Genomic DNA, 13,549 nt, shown 5'->3' with positions numbered 1-13,549 from the left:
CCCGAGTGAGGCTCGAATCCACATTGATGAGGGGCAATTGATTCAGAGTCAGCAACCTTAACCACTCTGCCACGAAGGCCCCTACTACCATAGGAAGAGAAAACTTTGTGTACAGTTATTGCACTTGAGAGTTTCTTCCAGCCTCCAGTTTCTTTTGAATGTTTTGACTGATGATTTTGTTCACTTGGTAATATGATTTGAGATGGTAGTATATACTTGTATGCCTGTTTCTCTGTCAGAGGATACATACTGTTGTTATCATGATGATCATTTTATAACAGATGGATACCTACAGGCACTGTAGATTAAAATGCCATATGATAACTTAGTTCAGTTAGAGACTTTTGAGAATGTTAAGCTGTTGGTGAGTATTTGCCTCGTTATGACATGTTTACCTTTTTAGCCGTTCTGAAAATGGCAGCACTAAAGAGTAATTTTCCCCTTCTTACAGAGATATGGTCTGTTTTTTTACACTTCTCTCAATATAACTGGAAGAGTTTTATTGCTTTGTCAATAGAAGTTAAAGGTGTAGATTACTCTCTTGACAATATTTCTGAATTATTCCATCTGCTTCCATTAGTAAACTCTCTAACTACAGGTTGTGTCATTATCTTAATTGGGTTCTTAACACATAAAATTTACCAGAAATTTTTTTATAATTCTCATGGAAATTGTCAGGTTCAAAAATTGATTTTTAAATTGAGAACACATCTTTGTTAAAACAAGATGTTTATTTTCCAGTAAATCACGACAATGTGACAATAATGGTATCAAATTTCTGAGGTTTCCAAGCCTTTGTAAAGTAATGGTTTCATTTCTTTGTCTTTGTTTCTTATTATGGGTGTTAGAGGAAAGTTGCCAACTGGAATAGATAAAACAGCTAATTCAAATGAAGAGTGAAACTGTGGGCAGGTGTTATATTAATCTCTCCTGCATTCAGTCTCGGTCAGTATCTAAGTGCCAGGAAAAAACCAATTTAATTAAAACGGTCAGCCCTGAACACAACTTTTAGGTACAACTGAATTTGTAACAATTTTTTTGTGTGTGTGAAATATTGCTTCATACATTTTCTGGTTTTTGTGCATATATAAACCAAGAGATCCAAAACAGTATTTAATTTTAATCATCTCTGAAACTGAATTTTTTTAGCTGTCTGATTCGGCTTTGATCGCAACACTGAAACATGTATGAATGCAAAAACGAGAGGTTCATCAATATGTGAATGTCTTGGCTAAACAAATCAAACTACTTGAATTAATAGATATTGAAATTATCTATGTTTTAAAATGTAAGTTTGTTGTTCAAAAAAGGTTCTTTCTGTGTACAAAAAGATAGTTTGATTAGTTTTAAACCTGTGCAGATACAGGAAATAAGCCTTGGTTGTGCAGATGTTATACATACATGTGTTTATTTATTTCAGATGTCCCATCCTAAGAGAGTGTTGGGTATTTGTTTGGTACACTGCACAGGAACTACTGCAGGATTCATGGAATCTCTCAAGGATAAGGTAGCAATGGAGATAAGACTTTTACCTTACAGTTAATTTGTCATTCAGGGTGAATAATGGCGGCCTCCATGGCTGAGTGGTTAGATTGTTCACTTGAACCAGTTGCCTTTCACCTTTTTGTGTTTGAGCCTGGCTTGTGTGATCTTGTCAAGAAGCCATTGAGTTGCCTTCTGGAAGGTCTGTGGTTCTACCAAGTGGGCAGCCTGTGGCAGAAATATTGCTTGGAGGGCTAACTTGGTTTTTCTGCAAATTTTAAAGGCTGCAAAGTCTATGACCCACATTATATTGTATGGCTTAAAAAAGAAGCAGCAAAAAAAACAACAGACAGGGTAATTCTATTGTGAATAAGCTGTTTGTTAAGTATAAGCATGTCTGTTCCAGATTGCTGATGAACGTTACAGCCAGTAATAACAGACTACTAATATGAACAGTGGAATTGTCAATAAGTAAAGCAGAGAATAACATCCTGTTTATATATTTCATTCAGGGTGAATGCTAATGTGAATAGCACATTCATCATAGATAGGCAGCTTTGTGAAAAGTTTGCTAATGTTAAAATGTTTCCACTATAGATTTACAGTAATTACGAGTGCTACAGCCAGTAAATGGACTGCTAATATAACCAGTAGACTTGTCAATAGGTTAAGCAAAGAATCCTATTCTGTTTGATATGAAAGGGTCTGATTTATGAGAGGTTGCAGATACATTTTTCCCCCCTTGCCATATATAGATGCATTTACTTGGTTTATAAGTGTGTTTGTGTATAATGGGTATGTATGATAATGGTCATACAGACTTCGTAAATAATACCACCAGACATAAAGCATTTCTTTTTGTCACAGGTAGCTAAAGCTTTTTTCTAGACTGTTTATCACACTGATTTGTCTAATAGTAAGTGGCTGAAAATTAAGTAAAAAATTTGCACACTGGAATTTTTTTTTATCGTAAAACTTTCTGATTTTGGTAAAAGCAGCCATTGGGAATTTCAGTTGTTTGAATTTGATTTTGAGGGTAAATACAGCCTCCAAATCAATCAGTTAGTGATGTTTACCTTCATCTGTTATGTTGATAAAATTCCAGAAAGATTGCTTCAATTTCTGATAACTTGCATAACTAGGAATAAATTTGTTTAAAACAAAACTTCTGATTCAAAAGATAAAGTAGTTTTAATATCTTGAGGGAATCATTAGTGCCATCAGCTGCCAACTAGTTATGTGTTAAAATTCACCTGCAGCATCCCTGTATCTCTTTGATGCATATTGTTTAAGGTGGCATCTCTCCCCACAAAACATGGCCAGCCAAATATTATTTTCACTTTTGACGACAGTTTGAAAGATTTTGTCAGATTTACTCTGAGCTTTAATTTTAATGGTAATTGCTCTTAAAATATTAAATCTTGGATCAGCCATCTTTTCTGAATTTTTGTGGGTTTTTTTTTTCATCACTTTTCTAAAGGTACTTCAAATTCTATAAAGTCTTGTTTTTTAGTTTACAAGAAATACATAACAACCAGATAAAAACAAGTTGTCAAGTATTATGTTAGTTAATGAAATAATTTTAAGCATGACTCATACTTTGTATATATAGGTGATTGGCTGGAAGTTGGACCATATAGGTATGAACCCAACTGCAGAGGCCTACCTTGTGCTTCACAGATTTGGATCTGTAAGTATCTAAGCTCTCACATTACATCCCATTCAATTGTTGTAAGATATAATGTGAAGGCATTAAGGGTTTTAATTTATAGCCAATTATGTGATTAAGTTTCAATAGATTGCCATGCAGTTTCTTAAGAACTTGTTTAAAGACAAAATTGATAGTGTGTTTCATTTAAAATTAAGGGGCTTCAGTGGCTAGTGGTTAAGGCCTCTGACTTTCTTACCGATGTTGATTCGAGCCTCACTCGGGGTGTTGAATATAATGCACGGAGGGGCATGGGGTCTTCATCCACCATCAAAAGCTGGAAAGTCACTGTGACCTTAAACAGTATTCATGTTACAATAAACCCAACAAAACCAAAAAAAAAAAAAAATAAGAAAAAAAAAATTAAAATTAGGATTTTAAAACAAATCTGAATGATTAAAGATAAATATTACTTCCATTTAGCACAGGAAAAGTTCTTGTAAATGTCTTAGAAAATGGTATTGAAATTCCTCAGACGATCTTCTGTAAATATAGATATTCTCATATTGAAGTTTCTGCTTAAGTTTTAAGCATTTTTGGGGGATTTTAGTATACATTTTAGAATATGGCTTAAAATGATGGCCATTAAATGTCTTTATATTATGCGTAGATGCAAACATTAAATTGTCTAGAAATGATTGTTTAAGCTGTGAAAATATCGGGCTATAAATTTTGTCTGTGTATTAGACAAGTTCTTACGAAATTTTCTGACCCTTTCTCATAATGTAACATTGTACTTTATCAGTTTATTTTCTACTTTATTCTTTCAATATTCTTTCAATAACTATGAGCAGATCATGTTTAAATAAGGCATATCACTAATTTTGTGAATGCTGACATAGAAAGTTTTGTTGGCTGTCTTGTTTCTACTGAACTTTTGATGTAAATTTCACTGGACACTTCAAGTCAGGATAACCACATTTCTTTTGCTTTTGGACGGTCTCGCTGTTATACTATTTTTAGTTCACATGTCACAAAGTGACAAGGTGAGCTTTTGTGATCACAAAGCGTCCGTCGGTGCGTAAACTTTTGCTTGTGACCACTCTAGAGGTCACATTTTTCATGGGATCTTTATGAAAGTTGGTCAGAATGTTCATCTTGATGATGTCTAGGTCAAGTTCGAAACTGGGTCACGTTTGGTCCAAAACTAGGTCAGTAGGTCTAAAAATAGAAAAACCTTGTGACCTCTCTAGAGGCCATACTTTTCAATGGATCTTCATGAAAGTTAGTCAGAATGTTCAACTTGATGATATCTAGGTCGAGTTTGAAACTAGGTCACATGCCTTCAAAAACTAGGTCAGTAGGTCAAATAATAAAAAGACCTTGTGACCTCTCTAGAGGCCATACTTGTGAATGGATCTTCATGAAAATTGATCAGAATGTTCACCTTGATGATATCTAGGTTAAGTTCGAAACTGGGTCAAGTGCAACCAATAACTAGGTCAATAGGTCAAATAATAAAACAAGAGGACCATGATGGTCCTGAATCGCTCACCTCTTCCCACATGACCCAGTTGATAAACATTCAGACCAACTTTCATACAGATCCCATGAAAAATATGGCTTCTAGAGAGGTCACAACGTTTTTTTCATTATTTGACCTACTGACCTACTTTTTGAAGGCACGTGAACCACTTTCGAACTTGACCTAGATATCATCAAGATGAACATTCTGACCAATTTTCATGAAGATCCATTCACAAATATGGCCTCTAGAGATGTCACAAGGTTTTTCTATTTTTAGACCTACTGACCTAGTTTTTGACCGCACATGACCCTGTTTCGAACTTGACCTAGATATCATCAAAATGAACATTCAGACCAACTTTCATACAGATCACATGAAAAATATAGCCTCTAGAGAGGTCCCAAGGTTTTTCTATTATTTGATCTACTGACCTAGTTTTTCAAGGCATGTAACCCACTTTTGAACTTGACCTAGATATAATCAAGGTGAACATTCAGACCAACTTTCATACAGATCCCATGAAAAATATGGCCTCTAGAGAGGTCCCAAGGTTTTTCTATTATTTGACCTACTGACCTAGTTTTTCAAGGCACGTGACCCACTTTCAAACTTGATCTAGATATCATCAAGGTGAACATTCTGACCAATTTTCATGAAGATCTCATGAAATATATGGCCTCTAGAGAGGTCACAAGGTTTTTCTATTTTTAGACCTACTGACCTAGTTTTTAATGGCGTGTGACCCAGTTTCGAACTTGACCTAGATATCATCAAGATGAACATTCAGACCAACTTTCATACAGATCCCTTGAAAAATATGGCCTTAGAGAGGTCACAAGGTATTTCTATTATTTGACCTACTGACCTAGTTTTTGATGGCACGTAACCCAGTTTCGAACTTGACCTAGATATCATCCAGGTGAACGTTCTGACCAATTTTCATGAAGATCTTTTGAAATATATGGCCTCTAGAGAGGTCACAATATTTTTCTATTTTTAGACCTACTGACCTAGTTATGTCTCCCCCAGGAGACATATTGTTTTTGCTCTGTCCGTCCATCCATCCTTCTGTCCGTCCGTCCGTACGTCACACTTCATTTCCGAGCAATAACTGGAGAACCATTTGACCTAGAACCTTCAAACTTTATAGGGTTGTAGGGCTGCTGGAGTAGACGACCCCTATTGTTTTTGGGGTCACTCCGTCAAAGGTCAAGGTCACAGGGGCCTGAACATTGAAAACCATTTCCGATCAATAACTAGAGAACCACTTGACCCAGAATGTTGAAACTTCATAGGATGATTGGCCATGAAGAGTAGATGACCCCTATTGATTTTGGGGTCACTCCGTCAAAGGTCAAGGTCACAGGGGCCTGAACATTGAAAACCATTTCCGATCAATAACTTGAGAACCACTTGACCCAGAATGTTGAAACTTCATAGGATGATTGATCATGAAGAGTAGATGACCCCTATTGATTTTGGAATCACTCCATCAAAGGTCAAGGTCACAGGGGCCTGAACATGGAAAATCATTTCCGATCAATAACTAGAGAACCACTTGACCCAGAATGTTGAAACTTCATAGGATGATTGTACATGCAAAGTAGATGACCCCTATCGATTTTGGGGTCACTCCATTAAAGGTCAAGGTCACCGGGGCCTGAACATTGAAAACCATTTCCGGTCAGTAACTTGAGAACCACTTGACCCAGAATGTTGAAACTTAATAGGATGATTGCTCATGCAGAGTAGATGACCCCTAACAATTTTGCGGTCACTCTGTGAAAGGTCAAGGTCACAGGGGCCTGAACATTGAAAACCATTTCGGTCAGTAACTTGAGAACCACTTGACCCAGAATGATGAAACTTCATAGGATGATTGGTCATGCAGAGTAGATGACCCTTAACGATTTAAGGGTCACTCTGTTAAAGGTCAAGGCCACAGGGGCCTGAACATGGAAAACCATTTCCAATCAATAACTAGAGAACCTCTCGACCCAGAATGTTGAAACTTCATAGGATGATTGTTCATGCAGAGTAAATGACCCCTAATGTTTTTGGGGTCACTCCATTAAAGGTCAAGGTCACAGAGGCCTGAACATTGATAACCAGTTCGTATCAATAACTTGAGAACCACTTGATCCAGAATGTTGAAACTTCATAGGATGATTGAACATGCAGAGTAGATGACCCCTATTGATTTTGGGTCAGTCTATTAAAGGTCAAGGTCACAGTGGCCTGTCCATGTAAAATCATTTTTTGGAAATAACTTGAGAACCACTTGACCTACAATGTTGAAACTTAATAGGATGATTGGACATGCAGAGTAGATGAGCCCTACTTACTTTGAGGTCACTTGATCAAAGGTCAAGGTCACAGGAGCCTGAACAGTGACTTGAGAACCACTAGGCCAAGAGTGTTGAAATTTAGCGGGATGACTGGACATGCCAAGTAGATGATCCCTATTGCAGCCAATATCAGTGTCTCTTTGACTTTCGCTCCTGACCCCTATTAACTTCTTGCCTATAGGACTTTGCATTGGGGGAGACATGCGCTTTTTTACAAAAGCATTTTCTAGTTTTTGATCGCATGTGACCCAGTTTCGAACTTGATCTAGATATCATCAAGATGAACATTCTGACCAATTTTCATGAAGATCTTTTGAAATATATGGCCTCTAGAGAGGTCACAAGGTTTTTCTATTTTTAGACCTACTGACCTAGTTTTTGACTGCACGTGACCCAGTTTCGAACTTGACCTAGATATCATCAAGATGAACATTCTGATCAATTTTCATAAAGACCCCATGAAAAATATGACCTCTAGAGTGGTCACAAGCAAAAGTTTACGCACGCACGCACACACACACGGATGGACGCTGCGCGATCACAAAAGCTCACCTTGTCACTTTGTGACAGGTGAGCTAAAAACCATGTGACCTCTCTAGAGGCCATAATTTTCTTGGGATCTGTATGAAAGTTGGTCTGAATGTTCATCTTGATGAAATTTAGGTCAAGTTTGAAACTGGGTCAACTGCGGTCAAAAACTAGGTCAGTAGGTCTAAAGATAGAAAAATATTGTGACCTCTCTAGAGGCCATACTTTTGAATGGATCTACATTAAAATTGGTCAGAATGTTCAACTTGATGATATCTAGGTCAAGTTCGAAACTGGGTCACGTGCCATCAATAACTAGGTCAGTAGGTCAAATAATAAAAAAAACCTTGTGACCTCTGTGGAGGCCATATTTTTCATGGGATCTGTATGAAAGTTGGTCTAAATGTTCATCTTGATGATATCTAGGTCAAGTTCGAAACTGGGTCAACTGCGATCAAAAACTAGGTCAAAAGGTCTCAAAATAGAAAAACATTGTGACCTCTCTAGTGGCCATACTTTTGAATGGATCTTCATGAAAATTGGTCAGAATGTTCACCTTGATGATATTTATGTCAAGTTCAAAACTGGGTCAAGTGCCATCAATAACTAGGTCAGTAGGTCAAATAATAAGAGGCCATATTTTTCAACGGATCTTCATGAAAATTGGTCAGAATTTTTATCTTGATGATATCTAGGTCAGGTTCAAAACTGGGTCACATGAGCTCAAAAACTAGGTCACTATGTCAAATAATAGAAAAAACGATGTCATACTCAGTTCAAAACTGGGTCATGTGGGGACAGGTGAGCGATTCAGGACCATCATGGTCCTCTTGTTTTAAATGTATTTCTAAGCAGTAGTGTTTGTACCTGATTTTAGTATTACAATAAACTCTAGTTCAAGGGGACCTTGAAATTTGTATCAATATATCAGAATATTGATGCAGTTGGAGTGTCCACTTCATCCAGAAGTTACGCTTCTAGAATGGGGACTAATCTGTAATGAATGAGTTAGTTGTGAAAGTTCTATAAATAGCCAAAAAAATGTGAAAGAGCATTGTTGAAATGCTAGGCATTTATATGACATTTAAAAATCATTACTGACTATGAATAACTATCTGCATAATGTACCAAAAATGGCAATAAAAAATCATTGAAATACTAAGTAAATGTCAGTTAAATTGTCAAGAAGCCCACATAATTTCATTTTAGATGTATAATTTTAATGGCTGTTTATAGAAACACAAAATCATAGTTGTAACAAGAGAAATATCCCTGCTTGGTTCTATTACTGGATGGTAAAAATTTACTTGTGTGACAAAGAACCTGTTTCTCAGTTGCAGTCCTACAAGTCAAAGTTGTGAATGAAATGTATAAGAAGATCCTTTCATTTGCAGAAACTACAGCCAAGCAAAATGACCGCATAATGGGTTTATTCGGTCAGTTCATTAAAGGTTATGAAATATAAAACATCCCTCATACCCCCAGCACTAAGGCTATATTCCTTTGGTTACCCAGAACAGTGTTCTAAATAACTTTGAATTATTGACAAACAAATTAAATAGTACACTGTTCTGCTCTGGTACCCAGCACAATTGAGATTATCCGTAGTAGATAAGAACCAATACCTGCTTTCCATTGTACAGTGGGACCTTGCTAATCCCTACTCATCTGAACTCATTTCTCAAATCCGAACATTTTTATGGTCAATTTACAACGAATTAGCGGATAAATTATTGGGTGAAGAATAAGCACTTACTGGTTAGTTTTAGTTACTACTGATTAAATTATTTTATTCCAATAATATTCGAGAAATAAACAAATCTGCAAAACAAAACATTTCTTTTTTAAGTATTTGAAATTGAAAGTAGGTTGTCTTCTGGCAAGTTCTGTTGTGTCAAACTGCCACTTTTTCATGAACATTTCTTCGAGTTGATTTTAATAAGAGGTAATGTCACCATAAACTTTAATGTCAGATGCTGCCAAATGCTGCTAAACTGTCTTGTCTTCGCATCATCACAATTTGTCAAACATATTGTTAAAACTGGAGATTTTGGCAATGTTTAGAAAAGTGTAACCTTATCCGGATATATTTTTGTACTACTCCAGTCAACTTGTAAAGACTTCAGTGATTTCTTTCGTCCCTAGTTGTTTGAATTATCTCCCTTTATTATACAAAATAAGGCTTGTCTGGAGCATTACTTGAAAAGTATTAATGGCATTTCATTGAAACTTCACAAAATGATAGAGGCAAAAATTACACTTAATGATATGTCCCTTGCTTTAATTTTCTAATACGTTATTCCCCATATAGGGACAAGCACATGCAATGGGGATCATCATTCAGTTTTACAGATTCCTTGTTTAGGATAGTAAGAATTCTAACAGTGTATTTTATGCAAGCATTTGCAGTAAATGTAGTGCCTGGATAGTCTAGTGGTAGAGCATTTGCTTCCAGTGCAGTAGGTCGTGGGTTCGATCCCCGGCTGCGTCATACCAAAGACATGAAAAATCTTAGCAGTAGCTCCCTTGCTTGGCGCTCAGTGTTAAAAGGAAAACTGGCCTCTTCTCGCATACCCTCGTTGCGATGGATTCCATCAGGAATGAGGTGTCTAGAGTGATTAATATAAGTTGTAGAACTTCCTTCACAATCGGCCTAAAATGAATTACGTATAAACTAAATGTAGTGCCTACTTTATCCAGTGCAAATCCCCAGAATACTTGGATTTGAAGTTTAAAGCTACCTGTGACACATTGCCATATTAAGAGATAGTGATGAAAATACATGTAGCTATTATTAGAAGCAAATGAAATGTGCAGATCAAGCAAGCACACCAAACAACCAGAAATGCCACTCTACTACTTACCAGGGGTGTTAAGTCTCTGTTATCAATGGACACTGAAATTCACTTTGCAGGTAACCACCCTGATTTCTGATTACAAGGGTTTTTTTCTCGCAAAAAAAGATTGGTTGACTAGTGTGAATTTCAGCACTAGGAACCATTAAAGTAGTGTTACTCATATTGTCAAACTATTAAAGTAGTAATATTAACTTTTTGTTTATCTTGTGAAAAATTACTTCATTATAACATGCAATATCTTGTAAAACAGCAAGTTAAAGTACAAACCACTTTAAAAAAAAATTCTGAACTTTTTGTTTTTTAATCGACTCCTCACTTTTCCTACTTTTATTTTTATTAGCTCATCAGATCAGCTCACCAGAGCAGGAAGTGCTCAAGGTGAGCTATTGTGACCAGTCATTGTCCGGCATCATGCGTCAACATTTGCCTTGTTAACACTCTAGAGGCCACAGTTGGGACCCAATCTTTATGAAACTTGGTCAGAATGTGTGTCTTGATGATCTCTAGGTCAAGTTCAAACTGGTTCATGTGGGTTCAAAAATTAGGTCACTAGGCCAGATCAAAGGAAAGTCTTGTTAACAATCTAAGAGTCCACAGTTTAAGTTTGATACTCATGACAATTGGTCAGAATGTATGTCTTGATGGCCTCTAGGTCAAGGTGAGCTATTGTGACAAGTCATTGTCCGGCATCATGCGTCAACATTTGCCTTGTTAACACTCTAGAGGCCACAGTTGGGACCCAATCTTTATGAAACTTGGTCAAAATGTGTGTCTTGATGATCTCTAGGTCAAGTTCAAACTGGTTCATGTGGGTTCAAAAATTAGGTCACTAGGCCAGATCAAAGGAAAGTCTTGTTAACAATCTAAGAGTCCACAGTTTAAGTTTGATACTCATGACAATTGGTCAGAATGTATGTCTTGATGGCCTCTAGGTCAAGTTTGAATCTTGGTCATGTGGGGTCAAAAATCTAGGTCACCCAGTCAGATCAAAGGAAAAGCTTGTTAACTATCTAGAGGCCACATTTATGACCCTATCTTCGTGAAAATTGGTCAGAATGTTTGTCTTGATGATCTCTAGGTCAAGTTCGAAACTGGGTCAAATGGGGTCAGATCAAAGGAAAATCTTGTTAATACGGTAGAGTCCGCATTTAGCAACCTATCTTCATGAAAATTGGTCAGAATGTTTGTCTTGATGATCTCTAGGTCAAGTTCAAAAATTGGTCATGTGGGTCAGAAACTAGGTTGCTAAGCCAGATCATAGGAAAATCTTGTTAACACTCTATAGAGTCCACAGCTTTAAGTTTGAAACTCATAAGAATTGGTCAGAATGTTTGGCTTGATGAAATCTAGGTCATATTTGAATATTGGTCATCTGGGGTCAGAAACTAGGTCACCCGGTCAAATTAAAGAAACATTGTGTGTGTACAATAGGGGCTGCATTTTAGACTGGATATTCGTGAAGTTTGATCAGAATGATTTTCTTGATGAAATCTTGGTTATGTTCGAACCAGGGTCATCTGGGGTCAAAACTAGGTCACCTGGTCAAATCGAAAGAAAAAGCTTGTGTATGCAATAGGGGCTGCATATTTCATACGATGTGCATGAAATTTGGTCAGAATGTTTGTCTCCATGTAATCTTCCATGTATTTTTAGCTCACCTGTCACAAAGTGACAAGGTGAGCTTTTGTGATCGCGTGGCGTCCGTCGTCCGTCCGTCCGTCCGTGCGTTCGTGCGTGCGTAAACTTTTGCTTGTGACCACTCTAGAGGTCACATTTTTCATGGGATCTTTATGAAAGTTGGTCAGAATGTTCATCTTGATGATATCTAGGTCAAGTTCGAAACTGGGTCACTTGCGGTCAAAAACTAGGTCAGTAGGTCTAAAAATAGAAAAACCTTGTGACCTCTCTAGAGGCCATATTTTTTCATGAGATCTTCATGAAAATTGGTCAGAATGTTCACCTTGATGATATCTAGATCAAGTTCGAAACTGGGTCACGTGGGGTCAAAAACTAGTTCAGTAGGTCTAAAAATAGAAAAACCTTGTGACCTCTCTAGAGGCCATCTTCATGAAAATTGGTCAGAATCTTCACCTTGATGATATCTAGGTCAAGTTCGAAACTGGGTCATGTGGGGTCAAAAACTAGGTCAGTAGGTCTAAAAATAGAAAAACCTTGTGATCTCTTTAGAGGCCATATTTCTCAATGGATCTTCATGAAAATTGGTCAGAATGTTCACCATGATGATATCTAGGTCAAGTTCGAAACTGGGTCACGTGCGGTCAAAAACTAGGTCAGTAGGTCTAAAAATAGAAAAACCTTGTGACCTCTCTAGAGGCCATATTTCTCAATGGATCTTCATGAAAAATGGTGAGAATGTTCACCTTGATGATATCTAGGTCAAGTTTGAAACTGGGTTACGTGCGGTCAAAAACTAGGTCAGTAGGTCTAAAAATAGAAAAACCTTGTGACATCTCTAGAGGCCATGTTTCTCAAGGATCTTCATGAAAATTGATCAGAATGTTCCTCTTGATGATATCTAGGTCAAGTTCGAAACTGGGTCACGTGCGGTCAAAAACTAGGTCAGTAGGTCTAAAAATAGAAAAACCTTGTGACCTCTCTAGAGGCCATATTTTTCATGAGATCTTCATGATAATTGGTGAGAATGTTCACCTTGATGATATCTAGGTCAGATTCAGAAGTGGGTCACGTGCCTTCAAAAACTAGGTCATTAGGTCAAATAATAGAAAAACCTTGTGACCTCTCTAGAGGTCATATTTTTCAATGGATCTTCATGAAAATTGGTCAGAATTTTTTATCTTGATGATATCTAGGTCACATGTGCTCAAAAACTAGGTCACTATGTCAAATAATAGAAATAACGACGTCATACTCAGTTCAACACTAGGTCATGTGGGGATAGGTGAGCGATTCAGGACCATCATGGTCCTCTTGTTATCTAGGTCATGTGGGGTCGAAAACTAGGTCACCTTGTTAAATCAAAGAAAAAGCTTGTTTACAGTCTAGGGGCCACTTTTTTTATTCTATCTTCATAAAACTTTGTCAGAATGGTCATTATCATGAAGTCTTGGGTGAATTTGAATCTGGGTCATTTAGGGTCAAAAACTAGGTCACTAGGTCAAATCAAAGGAAAAGCTTG

General features: G+C 37.0%; 1 protein-coding gene across 6 annotated transcripts in view; it reads left to right on the top strand.

Moving 5' to 3' along the window:
- The window catches only part of LOC123547082 (uncharacterized protein ZK1073.1-like), a 114,690-nt gene that overhangs the window by 61,815 nt on the left and 39,326 nt on the right, over nt 1–13,549 (top strand). For all 6 annotated transcript variants that reach the window (XR_008372422.1, XM_053551371.1, XM_053551370.1 and 3 more), the window contains 2 exons: nt 1,421–1,507; nt 3,095–3,172. Coding sequence is in view for 5 of the 6 variants with exons in the window: in XM_053551371.1 (XP_053407346.1) it covers nt 1,421–1,507; nt 3,095–3,172 (165 nt within the window). In the remaining variant the exon portion in view is untranslated. The remainder of the gene's footprint in view (nt 1–1,420; nt 1,508–3,094; nt 3,173–13,549) is intronic.

This window comes from Mercenaria mercenaria, chromosome 9 (genome assembly GCF_021730395.1).
Source record: "Mercenaria mercenaria strain notata chromosome 9, MADL_Memer_1, whole genome shotgun sequence".
NCBI classification, from domain to species: Eukaryota; Metazoa; Mollusca; class Bivalvia; order Venerida; family Veneridae; genus Mercenaria; species Mercenaria mercenaria.
The sequence above is the reverse complement of the archived record's forward strand: the minus strand, read 5'-3'. Positions and strand labels throughout refer to the sequence as shown.